Source organism: Callithrix jacchus, chromosome 12, assembly GCF_049354715.1.
Source record: "Callithrix jacchus isolate 240 chromosome 12, calJac240_pri, whole genome shotgun sequence".
In the NCBI taxonomy this organism is placed as follows: domain Eukaryota; kingdom Metazoa; phylum Chordata; class Mammalia; order Primates; family Cebidae; genus Callithrix; species Callithrix jacchus.
The window spans coordinates 108,120,172-108,138,747 of record NC_133513.1 but is presented as its reverse complement, the minus strand read 5'-3'; the positions used below and the strand labels follow the sequence as shown (position 1 = coordinate 108,138,747).

General features: G+C 33.3%; 1 protein-coding gene across 13 annotated transcripts in view; it reads right to left on the bottom strand.

Annotated features, from left to right (window-relative positions):
• Nucleotides 1–18,576, bottom strand: part of ATRNL1 (attractin like 1) — an 839,028-nt gene that overhangs the window by 751,794 nt on the left and 68,658 nt on the right. For all 13 annotated transcript variants that reach the window (XR_013525132.1, XR_013525133.1, XR_013525131.1 and 10 more), the window contains exons 7-8: nucleotides 15,505–15,592; nucleotides 9,879–10,134 (exon numbers count right to left, since the gene is read on the bottom strand). Coding sequence is in view for 10 of the 13 variants with exons in the window: in XM_035269198.3 (XP_035125089.1) it covers nucleotides 9,879–10,134; nucleotides 15,505–15,592 (344 nt within the window). In the remaining 3 variants the exon portion in view is untranslated. The remainder of the gene's footprint in view (nucleotides 1–9,878; nucleotides 10,135–15,504; nucleotides 15,593–18,576) is intronic.

The following is an 18,576-nucleotide window of genomic DNA, read 5'->3' as shown; positions in this document are numbered from 1 at the left end:
GTACTAAACCCAAAAGCTCAGGAACAGGAAAATGAGTATATAAATTGTGGTAGAGTTACACAATGAATGAAATACAGAAATACGAAGAGGTTAACTGCAGCAATATATAATGACATGGATGAACCCTGGTAATCATAGTGGTAAATGAAATCAAAGAAAGCCTGAGAAAATCCCATAAAACCTTTATAAATTTTTATAAAGGTCAAAAACAAGCAAACCAGATGATATGTATAAGCGATAAAGCAATTTTTAAAAACAAATATACAATAAGAATTTCTGGATTTCAGATAATGGAGAAGTTGAAAACAAAAATTCAACAATTTTTTTTAAATGAACATGATTTTAAAGAGAAAACTTAAAGGAATACAGCAAATGGGCTTTTTAAAAAATAAATATCCTCCCATGAAATACACTTTGGGGGTATTTGGCTAGTAAGACATAATTACTTCTACAATGATAGCATAACAACCAAAGAAAGTTGAGTTTGAGTCAGCACAATACAAAAAAGAAATTTAAAAGAATATGCAACAAAAAGGGTTTTTTTTGATAAATAGGAAGAAATACATAAACAAATAAGGGTGCTACTTAAAATAAAAGGGTTCTTACTCTTTCCAGAGTAGAACAGCTACTCTTGAAAGATGATAAATGTCAATCTTTAACATCAAGAGAAAATGCAACATTAAAGATAACCATATAATATTAAAATTTAAAAATTCAAAAATAAGTGTAGTAGAAATGGACTGAAGGACCTAACTCCATGCTATTCTAAAAGGTTTATACTTCTGCCAACATTTTTCAGGACTAATAAAGTGTGAAATCCTCTCACAAGACACTTATTCCTCTCAACCACCAGAATAAGAACATATGAAAGATCATTTTAGTCAAAAGTTATATTTGAATCTCTAAAAAGCTAACAGTAGCTACTATATCAGCCAGGGTACTGAGAGGATACAAATAATATGCTCAAAATAATTAATTATAAAGTATCTAATAAAGGGCTATTTATAAAGGTATGGCCAGGGAAATATCCTGAGACCTACCACAACAGGAAGGCTTCTTCAGCCCTTGGCTTAAAAAAGCAAGAGGAGGGAGTAGTTTCCAGAATTCCTAGAGAATAGCTGTATGAAGACACCCGACAGTTCAGCCTTCAATAGAACAACACAATTAACCCAAAGTTATCCAGCAGGGAGAAAGTTGGTAAAATAAAATACCTCAACCCCACTAATCTCCCACTGTCAGACCTACCATCACTGGCTGAGCCCACCTGGAAGGGCATGGAAACAGAATGGAAAGGAGTAAAAGGTGTATGTGGAGAGACAAACAAAGAACATCAAGCACAGCACATTATGAGTCACCACTAGAAGAAGAATAATTATGTATACTACACAATTTAAATACTTTGGTTAATATAATAAAAACAAAGTCAATAAATATAGATTCACACTTTTAAGGAACATGTGCTGAAAACCCTATTTATTCATCCACAAATATTTATCAAGCATTTAATATACGGCCCTTTACTAGAAAGTATACATACAGGAGATATATTCCAGAATTCCCACTCTAAAAATTCTTCGAAAAAGAATATAATTTTTTAAAAGAGTACCTATAAAAAACAGCACATATGTAATTAATAAACAATAGAAATTTATTTCTAATAGTTCTGGAAACTAGGAATTCCAAAATCAAGGTGCTGGCAGGTTTGGTGTCTGCTGAGAGCTGTGCTCTGCTTCAAGATGGTGCCTTGTTTGCTATGTCCTCCAGAGGGGAAGAATGCTGTATCCTCACATGGTGGAAGGATGAAAGGCAAAAAGGGCCTAGCTAGCTCTCTCCAGCACTTTTTGTAAGGCACCAATCCATTCATGAAAGCAAAGCCATCATAGCTTAATTACATCCCCAAAAAGCCCCATCTCTTAATACTACCACATTGGGGATTAGGTTTCAACATGAATTTTGGAGGGGACATATTCAAATCATAGCATGTGTCATATTCATTTAAAAACAAAAGGACACAGAATATCAGAAGAAAATAAAAACACTTTCAGAAAAAGACAAATGCAGTAAATAAAGCTGTGGATTAACAGTCTTTTCATCATTACACAATTATGAAGGCACATCTACTTTGTGACAAACAAAAGCATGTGAAACCTTTACTGCAAGCTGATTTCCTCATTATACATTTTTCTTATTTTTCCAGTAATTTTGACATACAGCTTGTTGTCACTGTCACTCCTAAGCACTTGATAACCAAACATCACTTTTAGAAGGTGTACTCTAGGATGCTCTCACAAAAAAGTTCCCTTCTTTGACCAGACACGGTGGCTCACGGCTATAATCCCAGCACTTTGGGAGTTTGAAGCAGGCAGATCACTTGAGCTCAGGAGTTCAAAAGAGGCATGTTGAAACCCCATCTCTACTAAAAATACAAAAATTAGCTGGGTGTGGTGGTGCATGTCTGTAATCCCAGCCACTCAGGAGACTGAGGTGGGAGGATCACTTCAACCTGAGGCAGAGGCTGCAGTGAGCCAAGATCATGCCACTGCATTCCAGCCTCTGTGACAGTCAGACTGTCTCAAATAAAAAATAAAAAAAAAAAAGAACTCCCTTCCATATTATTTGTATGTGTTTCACACAAGCTATTTTCTTAAGTATTCTGTTGTCTTACCTCTATACACATTTTCTTATTAATCAAGCCACAGTGAATGACACATCTCTTCAGCTAAAGAATGGGTGGGTTTTGGAGGGACAGTCCATGGGACACATCAACTGACAGGATTAACAATTAAAGAAGAAAATTTCAGAGACTATGTGTCAATTAAAGCCTGGACCCTTTAATGGCTGCCTTCTCATCCTTGTATTACTTCTCAACTCCCCTAACAGTGTTAGCTACACTTTCCCAAATAAATTTCTTTCACTCAAATCCTTGTCTCATTGTCTGCTTCTGTAAAAATATAAGCTGTAAAGGATCCTACATTTCTTGCCAGCTTCTGCTCACTTTGCGCTTTCTTGTTCAAACAAATTTCCTTCAAAGAGCTGGCTCCACCCATCATTTCCAATTCTATTCCTCTCATTCCCTATTAAATCCAATATTGTAAGACTTTCACCCCACCATTACTCAGAAACTGTTCCTGTCAAGATCACCAATGACTGAACAGTGATAATTCAGTGATCAATCCTTAGTAATCATTGTTCTTGATGCATCAGCAGAATGTGGCTCCGTTGATTACTTTCTCACTTAGTATTCTTTCTGCACTTGGCATATACTTCACCATACTCTTCCTTATCTTCCTTTTCTCCTCTATCTCTTATTATTGCAGGACCCTAGAGCTCAATCCTTTTATTCTCCTTTTTATCTACACCCACTTCCTTAGTGATCTGATCTAGTCTCATCACTTTATATGTCACCTATAGCCCAAGAACTCCCAAATTTACATCTTCAGGCCAAATCTTTCTCTGTAGGACTCCAGTAAGAATATGGCATCTTACTAGAAAGTATAAGCACAAGGAAGTATACTCTAAAATTCCTGTTCTCAAACTTCTTAGAAAAAGAACATAATTTTTTTTAAGTACCTATAGCAGTATATACATCCAACTGTCTACTTGACATTTTCTCTTTGACATCTAGTGGCTATCTCACATATATTTCTCACATATAACATGTCCAAACTGAACTCCTGATCTTCAAAAACACCTTTGCCTCAAACCCACTTCACAATCTTCTACATGTCGGTTGATGGCAATTTCATCTTTCCAGCTGCTCAGGCCCAAAATTTTGGAATCACCCTTGGTTCCTCTCTCTTATCTCACACTCTACATCCCAAACCCTCAGCAAATACTATTGGCTCTACTTTTTTTAAAAAATCAAACAAACTGACTAATTCTCATGGTCATTTTTGGCCCAGATTACCGTTAACAGCTTCCTAACTATCCTCTTTCTTCTTCCATAAAGTTTATTTACAACATGCAGCCAAAACAATTCATATAAAAATTATCTCATTTGCCCTGCTCAAAAACTTGCAACGTTTCCCCATTTCACTCAGAAGAAAGACAAAGGACATACAAAAACCCTGTGACCTAGTTCCTTATTACTTCTCTAATCTCGTCTCTTAAGTTTTATTCTCCTGTTCTCTCTCTTCTCTAGACTCCATAGCATCCCTTAAACTGGCATACATTTCCTTACCTTAGTCTTTGTACTAGCTATTCCCACTTCCAAGGAACACCATTTTCCCAGATATCCACACAGTAAACTCCTTCATTCCTTCAAGTCTTTGCTCAAATTTCACTTTCTCACTGAGGCCTATCTTGGTCTTCCTATTTTAAAATGCAGCTACCTCCCAACCCCAGTACTTTCAATTGCCTTACCTTGCTCTATTTCTAAAAAATTTATTATATACCAACAAATCATATACCCGAGTATTATGTTTATTATCTGTAGCTCTGTGCTACAAGTAAGTCCTGCAAAGGCAAGGCTAAATGCCTGATGCACCATTTGCTGATATCCATTACTGCATGTTCCTAGAATCAGATAGAACCAGAAATGTACTCCTGTAAGCCACAAATTCAATTCAATGTTTGGACGTACTCCTTAGCTCAATAGATTCCCTAAAAACCATGGAAGAGTGATGTCAATGCCATAAACAGCTATTGATAATATCTACAGTCTCAACAGTTACAAAATATTCTAAAGTATCTTAGATTATTTTAATGTTAATGTGTAATGCTCAAACTAAGATAATTAAAGATAAATAAATCAGATGGTTTCTTTTTTGTAGATCAGATTATGACAAAATCTCTTTTGTAATGCTGGCATAGAACCAGCAATATCTCACAATTTTTTGCAATGTTATTAAAAGTCGAATAAGTGATCATTTTGAGGTATGTTAAGTGAAAGTTTCTCTCTTTTTAAATGTCTACATAATGGTGAGATCAATATCCTTCATTAGAATATATTTCATAATAAATTTTTATAGAGTAAACTACACTGTTTTCATGCATTACCCTGCTATATTTTCAGCTTTCTTTTCAGTTACCTTCCCCACAATACCAGTTAAAAAGACAATCTCTTTTGTAATTAAAAAATTTATGTTCTTAATTTTCTAGAAACTTTAAACATGTAAAGATATACAAAGTAAATCCAACCTACATTTGGGTAGCTGATACCATTAAAATCAGTCAAGAAGAAGAGGCTAAAACTAGCATCACAGAAGTTCTCACAAAAAGAACAAAAAGGAAAAACACACAAAAAAAACTACTCTCTGTGGAGACAACAAGCATTTACCTTATAACTAAGATGATAACTCACCCCATTGCTTATATTCAAAGCAGCCCTACTTAACAGAGTATCATTCCCTAAAGTAGCACTTTTCTGTAGTGAACTTAATTTTTCTGACAGCATCTTTAAACTGTATTTACCCATCCTTTTGTACTCTTTTCTTTGAAAGTACTATAGATTATTTTATGACACCACATACTTTCAACATGTAAGCAGCACATTCAAAATGAATTAGGTATAAGTAAAGTAAGAAATTAATTTTCTACTAAGATATAATCTTACAAAAAAATTGTTAGCTTTTACTTTGTGCTTTAATAATTTACAGAATGTTAAGCTGCTCATAGTTTATCTATCGTTCTTATAAAACTCATCAATCATGTATGCTTCCCATTTTCATCTTACACTACATTCTTAAGTATGCCTGACAAGTAATACAGTTAGTAAGACAAAAATCAAGCCAAAAATATCCTGCTTTTGATAAATTTATTTAAACATAGTATTTTGGTTGTAGAATAAGCCAAAAGAAACTCAATATAAAAATATCTTTCAACTATCTAAAGTAGAATTGGCATTCTGTAATCAGATTATCCCAAACCAAACAAAAACCTACCAACAGATTAATATATCAGCTAACAACCTATTATCAATATTTACCACTAATAGTTGATTAGAATAAACCCATCATGTTTTCCTGGCCATCCTTGGAAAGCATAACTACCATTATGTCTCATGGCTGAATGAGATGAACATTCAATAAACAAAAATACAAAACACATGAAATATATTTGGCAAACTGTGAATTATAAACTATATTCAGCAAGGATGACATACACTAATCAGGTGACCAAGAGATTCCATTTTAATGGCCAACATTGAAAGTGGGTCCATGTAGGTATAAGATTAGAGTGTATATATAAAGTCAAGATCCTTGAAAATGTACATCCTCAATGAAAAAGTGAGTTTTTATAAGTATGCTCCATGAAGGCAAATAGATAGCATCTGTTTCAGCCTTGGTTTCACATAGAGGAAAAAATCATTCCCCCTGGGAACTTTGGGCCATTTAGTAGATATCATGCTACTCTGGGGAAAGAATTTTCCCTGTATACAATGTCCAAAAAAACTGTATGTCAAATTTTAATTTAAGTTGGATCAGGGTTACTAGGGCCCCAGAAACATACTCTCTCCCTCAAAGAGCAGGGCTAAACAAAGGAAGGCCCAAAGGCTAAATCTAGCCCACCACCTGTTTTTGTAAATAAATTTTTATTGGAATACAACCATGCCCATTTGTTTATGTATTGTCTATGGCAACTTTCATGCTACAAGGCAGAATTAATTAGTTGTGACAGAGCCTGTAGGACCAACAAAGCTTAAGATATTTACTAACTGGCCCTTTAGAGATACCTTTTGCAGACCCTATAAATAAATGATATACTTACTGTTTACTTTTAATTTATTTATATTATAAAATGATAATTATGTCATTTGTGTTTGAAACAAAACAAAATTAATTAAAACAGTGGAAAACAGTATCCTATAAACTGGAGGTTGATCCAAGAATAAGAGTACTGCTGAACTTTAGACTAAGTACTCATTTTAAAATTTCAAAAGTCAAAACCTGTGGTTTCAAGGACAAACGTGGTGATAGTTTAGTTCTGAATCTCCCCCATTCTCCCTGGAAAAGAACTGTAAAACAAAAGGAAAGCATGGGGAAAGAGGATTAAGTGAAAGGAAAAGAAAATTATATTTCCAGAGAAATTAGGAGGGTAAAACAAAAATTCCTCACAAACTCCAGATTAGGTATGAATGTACAAAAATCAAGTGAAACCAAGACAGCTAAGCAGAAGCAGCCACAAAAATGCAGAAATGACAATGAGAAAAAAGTAGCATAGAGGAAACTACTGGTAGATCTCCTCAAAACTTACTATACCCATCCTCACAAAAAATAAAACAAAGTAAGGTGAAGGAGTACCCTAAACGTGAGAAGAGCTATAATTAAAACAGATCAACAAAAAAAGGCAAGAGTGACTTTAAGACATGTTAAGATAATTTACAAAAAACAGGAATCACAAAGCAAAATCGAACTCTCCCTGTATGCAAGAAACATATTTTTTAAAAAGTGATTCTGAAACACTAAACAATAATAACAATAAAGGGATGGGTGAAGGTATACTAGGAAAAGACTAACCAAAAACAACAAAACAAGGGCCATAATATTAATAACAGATGAGGCAGAATTCAGGTCAAGAAAGCATTAAACAAACAAGTCACTTTATAATATTAATACAATTTATAATAAACACATAAGAGTTATTAATATCTATAATAGCAATGTCTATAAAACATAAATTCCAGAGTATATAAGGAGAAATAGGAAAAATAGACTAACACTTTAAAATTTTACTTCAATTTTCACAGCAAGATAGATCAAAAACAAAAAATACTAAGTCAGTAACAGAAGGCCTAAATAATATAATCAATAAAGTCAATTTTATAAATTATATATTGTCAAACTCCATACCCTGATATTATTGAATTTATCTTCTGGTCAAGTACCTATCATATATTTATGAAAACTGAGTCACAAAGAAAGTTTCAACAAATTTAAAAAGTAGAAATAATACCAACATTTCCTGAGTACTAAAATAAAACCAAAACTTAATAACAAAATCAGAACTGCCCTTCTACATAGAAAATCTGTAACTTTTGCTTAAAAACTCCTGGGCCCATCTCAAAAGTTGGAATAACTCAGCCACACATGTACCTCAACATTATCATGAGTCTGTTATGACAATAACATATGTAAGCTAGCTTATTCAACGTAGCATTTCTTATTAACCATCACCCTCCAATATGTTCCTATGAACAGCCATTCTCTTCTGATTATTTCTATTTTCTCAGTAATATAAGAACTAAGGTCATCAACTGAACTTGATGATAGAGAAGCAAGTGTTGGAAACTTGAGGAGAAAGGAAAAGGTATGAAACAGTCATCCAGGAGAGCTGGGAGAGAGACCAAGCTAGACTAGCAGAAGATCCAAACATCATTAAGGGCCAAAATGACATAAGTAATTACAAACTTACGGCTGGATAAGTACCAGACATCATTACGGAACAACTTGAGAATGGTAATTACGAAATTTAAAGCTGGGTAGTGTTAGAAGTATGGACAAAAAAGAGTGAAAGATCATGGAAAAACTGATAGGCTCAACAGACTAAAGGCTCTGGTAAGGTCAAAGAATTGTCAGTGTGGGTACTAGAAACAGTAAGCTGGAGAGATCAGTGGAACTTGAAAAGATATTTCAAATGGAAATTATGAAACTCATTGTACTGGAATAACAAGGTCTAGAATGTAACAATGGAGAGGGTGGCTTAAGGAGGATGGAAAACAAAATCTTTGGTAGATGAAGACATTGACAGGCCAGGTAGGAGAAGTATTTAAATGCCTATCTCCATCATGAAATATTTGCTTTATATATTCTGGACACAGTGACAGTAAGCCAGAAGCTAAATTCCTCAAGAAATAACAGTCATCTGAGAGCAAAAGATGAGTGCAGAAAGGTGAAATAATAGGTGATATATTCTGATGATGTAAGAGTCAAAGCCAGGCAATTTAAAGGAGAAGGGATTGAGAATAGAGTGGAAATGGCAATAAGTAAAGGGGATATGTAACCCACTTTCAACTCAGCTGTACTGAGGATATGTAAACAAAAACAGCCATCACTTCAAAGGACTGCCAAGGGAAATAGTGGAGTATTTAGAAGGGGAGACTTCCTCTGAGTACACAGTACTCTCTTGCTAATGGTGGTCTGCAAATGAGTTCTCTCATTAAGACTGCACAAGGACTCTAAATAGTTGTATATATAGTTGTCTATACAAAAAAGAGCCAATAATTTGAGTTCATAATACTGGCCAGAGCCAGAAAAGAATTATGTTCTTGAATCAAAGTAACTACCATAGGGGTATATATTTGTAAACAAACCAAAAACAATAAAAAAGTTATCGCTGTTTTGAAATGTTATAAATAATTCAAAAAAAATTAAGTACCAAAAAAAAAAAACAAAAAGGACTAAACATATAGTACAGAAAATCACATGTAGATTGCCCTAGTGACCTTCATCTTCACGTAACAGATAATAGTCTGTTCTTCTTATAGAAGCCAACAGACTATCCTTGAGAAGCTTTCTTTAAAGAAGTAATACATTCATAATGATCTTATTCATAGCAATAAGATTAGAAATACAAAGCTAAAAAATGAAAAATCCTGAAATCATGCAATGCATAGTAAAGAGATTGGGTTAGTTTCAGTCCTTGGTTTGTAAGTAAAATCCAAAGAAATAGCACCACCTACTGGAATTTCACATATTTTTTTTAAAAATTCACAAATTTTGGAAAATGAAACTAATATGTAATATTCCCCCTTATTTGGTTTAAAAGCTTAAAAAGTAAATGATAAAACCTAACATAATCAAAAAAGCTTATATTAAAAATTATTCTCAGCTTATAATTTCAATCTCAACTCACCATTTTGACTAAATTCATATGAAGATTTTATTAAAGATAAAAACATTCCCAATCAATAAAGAAATTACAATTTTTAAGTAACTCACAGATATGGTATTCCTGTATGCTGCTTGTATAACCATATATTGCAGAATATCCAAATATTATGATCATGACAACATCTCTACTATCCAACTCCATAATATGTGCTGAATGTCCCTCCACAGCATACTGCTGACCATGTCCAAGAACAGTAGGAGTTTTTGTACTCCATGACTGACTATGTATGTTAAAAACCCATAATTCATCTGTGACATTGCCATCATTTGTTTCAATTCTGCCTCCATACATAAAGATGTTTTCCTGTAAATTAAAATACATATATTAATAGACAAAATAATGTTATATTTTAACAACACATATTAATTTAAAATAAAGGCTAAACTTATACATAAAATTTTAGTAATTGCTCACAACATGCATAAGGCATTGTTCTTACTTGTAAAAAGTAATGAGAACACATGAATAATGACAACTAATGCTTTTCTATACAAAAGGGAAACAGTAAAGCTTTCAAAAATCTACTTTAAAATATTTTATTTAAAACTATTATATTATGTAGTCAATTAAGTATACTGTTAATTATGATACAGGAATAGAACACTAAACTACTGCTTTAAAAATGGAAATGCAATAAGGTAATCAAGAACTTAAAATTTAAGGGTAAGGTAGTCCTATAATAAAGAATAATGTACTCCTCCCATATAACTGAAGAGTAACAAACTAAGTAGCTGATTAATATTACTCACAGTCTTTTCAATATTTGAATCATCTGAGTCCCTAGTAGTTACATTTGAATTTTACCATGTATTTATACTGCTTTGTGCTATTCTCAGTTATTCACTATTTTCATCAAGTGCTCTTCACCAAAAAGGCATATCACATTTGTGCATCACATAGAGTACACCTCTGTTTCCATTTCTAATGGCGATGAACAGACAGCACATGCCTTCAGTTCACCTTCGGTAAATCCTTGCAGAACTTATAAATTATGCAAATAATTTCAAATGCATATGATGGAAATAAATGGTACTGAAATGATGTAAATTATCATTATTTCTAGAAGTAGAAGAAAAGCTGATAAAAGGCATTTAAGGAAACTGACAGCTAACATTATACTTAACAGTGAAAGACTAGATACATTTCCCTAAAGTCATGAACAAGATAAGCACGCCTGCTTTTACCACTGCTATTCAACACTGTACTGGATGTTTTAGCTAAAGCAAAAACTAAATAAAGCCATCAAGATTCGAAAGGAGAAGTAAAATATTTGCAGATGACATATCCTGTATATAGAAAGTCCTAAAAAAATTTTTTAAAAACCACTTAGAGCTAATAAATGAATCAGCAATATTACAGATTATAAGATCATGTATAAAAGTAAATTGGATTTCCATACACTTGCAATGAACAATCCAAAAATGAAATTGGGAAAATAATCACATTGACAAAAGCATCCAAAAGAATAAAATACTTATGCATAAATTTAATAAAGGAAGTCCAAAACTTATACTCTGAAAATTACAAAACATTGTTTAAACAAAATTTTAAAAGATATAAACAAATGAAAAGACATCCCATGTTATGGGTCTGAAGACTTAACGTTGTTAAGATGATAATACTCTCCAAATTGATTGTTAAAAGAATAATACTCTCCAAGTTGATCTATAGATTCAACACAATCTCTACCAAAATCTCAGCTGGCTTCTTTGTAAAAATTGACAAATGGATTCCAAAATTCATGTGAAATTGCAAGGGATGCAGAATATCAAAATATTAATAATTTTGTTCTTATAAAAGAACAAAACTGGAGTACATACACTTCTCGAAAACTTACTGCAAAGCAAAAGTAATCAAGACAGGCTGGGTATGGTGGCTCATGACTAATTTCAGCACTTTGAAAGGTCAAGGCGAGTAGATCACTTGAGGTCAGGAGTTCGAGACCAACCTGGCCAACACGGTGAGTTGTTTCCACCTTTTGGCTATTATGAATAATGCTACTAACATTATTCATAACAATCTCTACTAAAAATACAAAAAAAAAAAATAGCTGGCTGTGGTGGCAGGAGCCTATAATCCCAGCTATTCAGGAGGCTGAGGCAGGAGAATCGCTTGGACCCAGGAGGCGGAGGTTGCAGTGAGCCAAGATCACACCACGACACTCCAGCCTGGGTGACAAAGCAAGATTCTGTTTCAAAAAAAAAAAAAAAACTAATCAAGACAGAGTAATACTGAGATAAATCAATGGAATAGAACTGAGAGTCCAGAAATAAACCCATACATCTATGGTCAGTTGATTTTTGACAAGAGTACCAAGACCATTCAAAGAGAAAAGAACAGATCTTGTCATCAAATGGTTCTAGGAGAACTGGTTAGTGACATGCAAAAATAATAAACTTGTAACCTTACTAAATACCATATACAAACATTAAGTCAAAACAGGTCAAAGAACTAAATGCAAGAATCAAAACTATAAAACTCTTAGAAGAAAAAAAATGGGTTAAGTCTTTATGACCTGAGATTTGGCAATGAATTCTTAAATATGACATCAAATCACAAGCAATACAAGGAAAAAAGTTAAAATGGACTTTATCAAAATAAAGCCCAATTTTATTGCACTTAAAAAGATATCATCAAGAAACTGAAAACAGCACACAAAATGGGTGCAAATATTTGCAAGTTATATCCCTGATAAGAGCTTGTATCTAGAACATATAAAGAATTCTTACAACTCAAAAATAAAAAAGACAACTTAATTTTTAAATGAGCAAAAGACTTCAATAGACATTGCTCCAAAGGCAATATACAAATGACCAATAAGCACACAAAAAATGCTCAACATCATTAGTTAATAGGGAAATACAAATCAAAACCACAATGAGGTAACACCTTACCCTACTAGGATGGCAATAAGCAAAAAGGCAGATACTAAAAAGTGTTGGCAAGGATGTACAGAAATAGAAACCTTCATACATGGCTGGTGGGAATGTAAAATGGTACAGCAACTTTGGAAAACATTCTGGCAGTTCTTCAGAAAGTTAATTTGACCCAGTAAGTCCACCCCTACGTATATACCCAGAAGAAATGAAAACGTATGTCTAGACAAAATCTTACACAGAAATGTTAGTAGCATTATTCATAATAGCCAAAAGGTGGAAACAACTCAAATGTCCCCAACTGATGAATAAACATGTTATATATCCATACAATGTAATGTTATTTAGCCATAAAAAGGAATGAAGTACTGATACATTCTGCAACACAGATAAACCTTGAAAGTATTATACTAAGTGAAATACGGTAGCCACAAAATACATAGTATATGATTTCATTTGTATGAAATGTCCAGCATCAACCAATATGTAGATACAGAAAGTAGCTTTGTGATTGTTTAAGTCTGGAGAAAATGAGTAAGTCTGGGGTGATACCTAAAGGGTACAAAGTTTCTTTGTGAAGTGAGGAAAATATTCTGAAAGCTGATTATACAACTTTGTAATCTTACATAAATCTGCAACAGATGGTTGCACAACTCTGAATATACTAAAAAGCATTGAAGTGTACACTTTAAATGAGTGAATTGTATGGTATATCAATTATATCTCAGTAAAACCATTACAAAGGGAAATAAAAATAAAACAAGACAAGAAAATGTATGTATATGTTTTCATACATAGACTTTTATTTTACTTTTAAAACATACAAATGCACGGATAAAAGGGTGGCAGTTTGTTCTTTATACTACTCCCATGCTTTCCAATTTTTTTTAACAACAGCACAGAAAATAAATAAATTCATATTTAGATGGCTTAGCCAAAGGCCACAAAATATATGAATTTTTGTTGATTCAAAATGAAAACCAGGTAAGTGTCCTATCATTTTAATCATGCTAAATTTATGAATCCCACAAATATAAAAAAATAACTAATGCCAATGCAATTCCTGTCAAAATCCAACATTTTTTGTAGAAATTGAAAACTCAACCCTAAAATTCATATAGACTTTCAATGGGCTCTGAATAGCAAAAACAATCTTGAGAAACAAAAACAAAGTAGGAAGTCCCACACTACTTTGTAATCAAAACAGTATGGTATTAGCATACAGACAGACATATAGATGAACAGAATAAAATACAGAGTCCAGGAAAAAGCCTGATATATATGGTCAAATAACTTTCAGCTGGGGTGCCAAGACCATTTAATGGGAAAAAGACAGATTTTTTAACAAATGATGTTGGGGAAACTGGCTAACCACATGCAACGAATGAAAATGGACCCTTACATCAGACACAACTAACTCAAAATGCAACCAAGACGTAAACCTAAGAACTAAAACTTTAAAACTCTTAAGAGAAAATATAGAAGAAAAGCTTCATGACATTGAATCTAGCAAAGGGTTCTTGTATATGACACAAAAGCATAGGTAGGAAAAATAGATAAATTAAACTACATCAAAATTAAAAATTCTGTGCATCAAAGAACACTCTCAACAAAGTGAAAAGATAGCCCATAATGGGGGAAAATATCCACAATCATATTCTGATAAGGCATTAATACCATAATGAGATAAAGAGCTCCTACAACTCAACAACAAAACAACCCAATTCAAAACTGGCAAAAAACTTGAATAGACATTTCTCCAAAGAAGATATGCAAATAGCCAATAAACACTTCAAAAGATATTTAACATCATATTCATTAGAAAAATGCAAATCAAAATCACAGGTCAATTATCAAAAAAACAAAAACAGAAAATAAGTGTTGATGAGGCTGTGATAAATTGGAACCCTTGTGCACTGCTGGTGTAAATATAAAATGCTGCAGCCATAGTGTAAAACACTATGGCAGTGCTAAAAAAAATTAAATATAGAATTACCAAATGATTTAGCAATTCCACTTCTGGTTATACACCAAAAAAAAAAAAATGAAAACAGAGACTCAAATAGTTGTAGACATATATTCATAGAAACATTATTGACAATGGCCAAAAGATGGAAGCAATCTGAGTGTCCATCAACGGATGGATAAACAAAATGTGGTTTATACATATAATGAAATATTTATTCAGCTTTAAAAAGGAAGAACATTGTGACACATGATACAACATGGATGATCCTTAAAGATATTAGGCTAAGGGAAACAGTCATAAAAGGACAAATAATGTATGATCCCATTTATATGAGGTACCTAGAGCAATTAAATTCACAGAGACCGAAAAGTCAATTGGTGTTCTCAAGGGGACAAGGGACGAGGGGAATGAAGTTACTGCTTCAGTTACGCAAGATAAAAAATGTTCTGATGATACCGGTGGTCATGGTTACACAATAATGACAATGTACTTGATGCCATGAACTCTATACATAAAAATAGTTAAAATGGTAAATTTTATGTTACACATATTTCACCATAATTTTTTTAAGTGATTAACCTGATGACTAGCTATAAAGCCATGGACAAAAACTCAATCTTCATTTCTTTACATGTCATGTATGGGATTGTTCTAACATCTATTCTTTTACTAAAATAGTATAAGAGTATGTGGTATCTCAAGTGATTATGATCCATACAATCTGTTCTCATTAAATGTTTGAATTAAATATCAGATTTAGTATTTTTCACCCTAGGGTAAACTATTAAAAACAACATCTGATTAAAATTTAAAAAGCAGGAGCCATACCTGATATAAAGCAAGAGAGTGTCCATATCTCTGGAGAGGTCCCCTTGACAGAGTTCCTACATTCCATATACTGCTTTCTAAATTGTAACTAAAAGCGAGAAAACAAAATAACTTCATAAGCTATGATTCATTTTTGTTTTTTTAATTTACATGTGCTTTTATTCACTTATATCCAAGTACTCATTAAATTCAAAAAGAATTACAACTAATAAACTCATAATTTCATGTTTCATATTAGAAATTTGTAATAGACTCATTCAAGATATACCTACACTAAATTAGGATTCAATCTCCCAAATCTATAATACACATTAACTTGACTAGGATATTACTAATTATCTAATTGCCTTTAATAATTTCAACTAATTGATTAAGCTAAACAATAGTGAGTTCACTGTATTTTTAAAAAAATTTTTTTAAAGCCAGCTTTCCTTCTTGGAAACAGATGAAATTTCTCTCTATTTGTTTTAGGTATTCATTTTTATTCCTTTTTCTTTAGTTGGCATGATCCTTACGTTACATTTTTATTGATATATAAGTTGTATATATATATATGTGGTATACAGAAATTTTGATATATGTATATAATGTGTAATGAGCAAATCAGGGTAATTAGAATATCTATCACCTCAAACATTTATCTCTTATTTGTGTTGGGAGCATAACATTTCTTCTCTTCTAGTTATTTTGAAATATACAATAAATTGGTAACTATAATTTCCCTACTTTACTATCAAATACTAGAACTTATTCCTTCTAATTTTTTTTTGGTACCCATTAACCAACTTCTCTTCATCCCCTTCTCCCCACTTCCCTTCTCATGCTGTGGTAGCCACCATTCTACTCTCCACCTACATGAAATCAACTTTTATAGCTCTGACATTTGAGGGAAGACATAAAATACTTGTCTTTATGTGCCTGGCTTATTTCACTTATAATAACTTCCAGTTCCATCCATGTTGCTGCAAATAACAGGATTTCATTTTTGGAATGGCTGAATAATATTCCATTGTGTATATATACCACATTTTCTTTTATCAATTTATCAGGTGATAGACACAGGTTGATTCCATATTATGGCTCTTATAAATAGTGTTGCAATAAACATGACTGCAGATACCGCTTCAATATACTGATTTCCTTTCTTTTGGCTACATATCTAGCAGTGGGTTTGCTGGATCATATAGTAATTCTATTTTCAGTCTGAGGAACTTCCACACTGTTTACCATATGGCTGTACTACTTTACATACCCCACACTTACCTTAGCATTATATAAATTAACCAATAAGCATTTAATTCCTATGCACAAATATAGCTTGCTGACTGATAATTTTTTAAGTTTGTATAAAATGAATTCAGTAGTATAGAAGCTTCTATAAAAAATAAATTATTGTTGGATTACATAACAGAAAAAAATCATTTTTCTTGTAATACATATGAAAACAGAAAACAGAAGTTCTAAACTACGGATCTCAAATGCTTATACTCTATACTCAAATCTCCTTCATTTGCTAAAATACAAAAAAGAAAGCATCCAGCCAAGAAATAGGATCCTATTTTAAGTTAAGAAGCTTGTTAACAATTGTTGCCTCCCCACTTCTCTTTCTTTCTCCAATAAATTAGGAAAGGCAAGAAAGTGCAGAAGCGCCCCTTTGCAAGAAAGGTAAGGGTTACCAAATTTGTCTGCAGCATTGTTTAACATATTTCCTGCCTTGTATTGTAAGATAAATGTGTATGATACAAATGAAAAAATAAAATCAATCAGAACATAACTTCTACAGATTCACACTAGTCTACGCATCTACCAGTATCTGCTGACAACATACTGCTTTCCAAGTTACCATAAATTAGAGCTGTATAAACTATTTCTGTAAATGGCCAGAAGTAAACATTAGACTTTGTGGGCCACAAGAGTCTCACATATACTTCTTTATTTTTTTTAACAGCCCATTAAGAGTGCAAAATCCAGGCCAGGCACAGTGGCACACATCTGATATCACAGCACTTTGGGAAGCTGAGGAGGAAGGATGACTTGAGCACTGGAGTTAGAGACTAGCCAGGGCAATATAGGGAGACCCTGCCTCTACAAAAAAATTTAAAAATTAGCCAGGCATGGTGGGGCATCCCTGTAATCCCAGCTACTCAGGAGGCTGAGGTGGGAGGACAGCCTGAGCCCAGGAGATGAAGGCTGTAGTGAGCCATGTTCACACCATTGCACTCCAGCCTGGGAGACAGAGCAAGACCTTGTCTCAAAGAAAAAGCAAAAACTAAAAATGCTAAGAAAAAATTCTTAGTTCCCAGGCTCCGCACCCCTTCTCTGCAGTTTGATAAGCCCAAGAATAACAAGTGATTGTTCTTCCTTGTGCATGAGCTCACTTCCTACATCACCACGTTTTGTCTTACTAGATCTTTGCCATCAGCACACAAACACAGTGTTATAAACCATTAATAATAAAAGAGAAATCTCTTGACCACACTCTCCCTTAAGTTACTGCCCCATTTCTTTATCACCCCCATCCCCACCCCACTTTCCATTCTCTCTTAAACTAACTCCAGACACGCTTTTAACCTCACCACTCCAGTAAATCTGCTTTTGTTAAGGTCATTTTCCTCATGCCAAATCCATGACCAGTTTTCAGTCTTCATTTTCCTTGACCTGGATAATTCTCTGCATTTGACATTATTATTCACTCCTTAATCCTCATATACAGTCTTTCCTTTCCTTTGACGATACTGTACTCCAAGTTATCCTATCTCATCAGTCATTCTTTTTCAGTCTCCTCTGATGGCTTCTCCTGGTCTCCCCAGCTTCTTAGTGATATGGTGCCTCAGGCTGTTTTTGGTCCTTTTCTCTATCTAAATGCATTCCCTTGATAATTTCATCTTAAATCCTGTTTCTACTCTTCCTCCTAATCCCTAGTATATCATCAATAAACAGCCGTGCTAACACTTTTAAGTATGGATCAAAACAGGCTCAAAACCTTCCCATGACTTCCAAAAGATCTACAACATCCTGCATCCTCTTTCTCCTCTGTTATCACTCTAATGTAATGTACCCCTCTCATATATT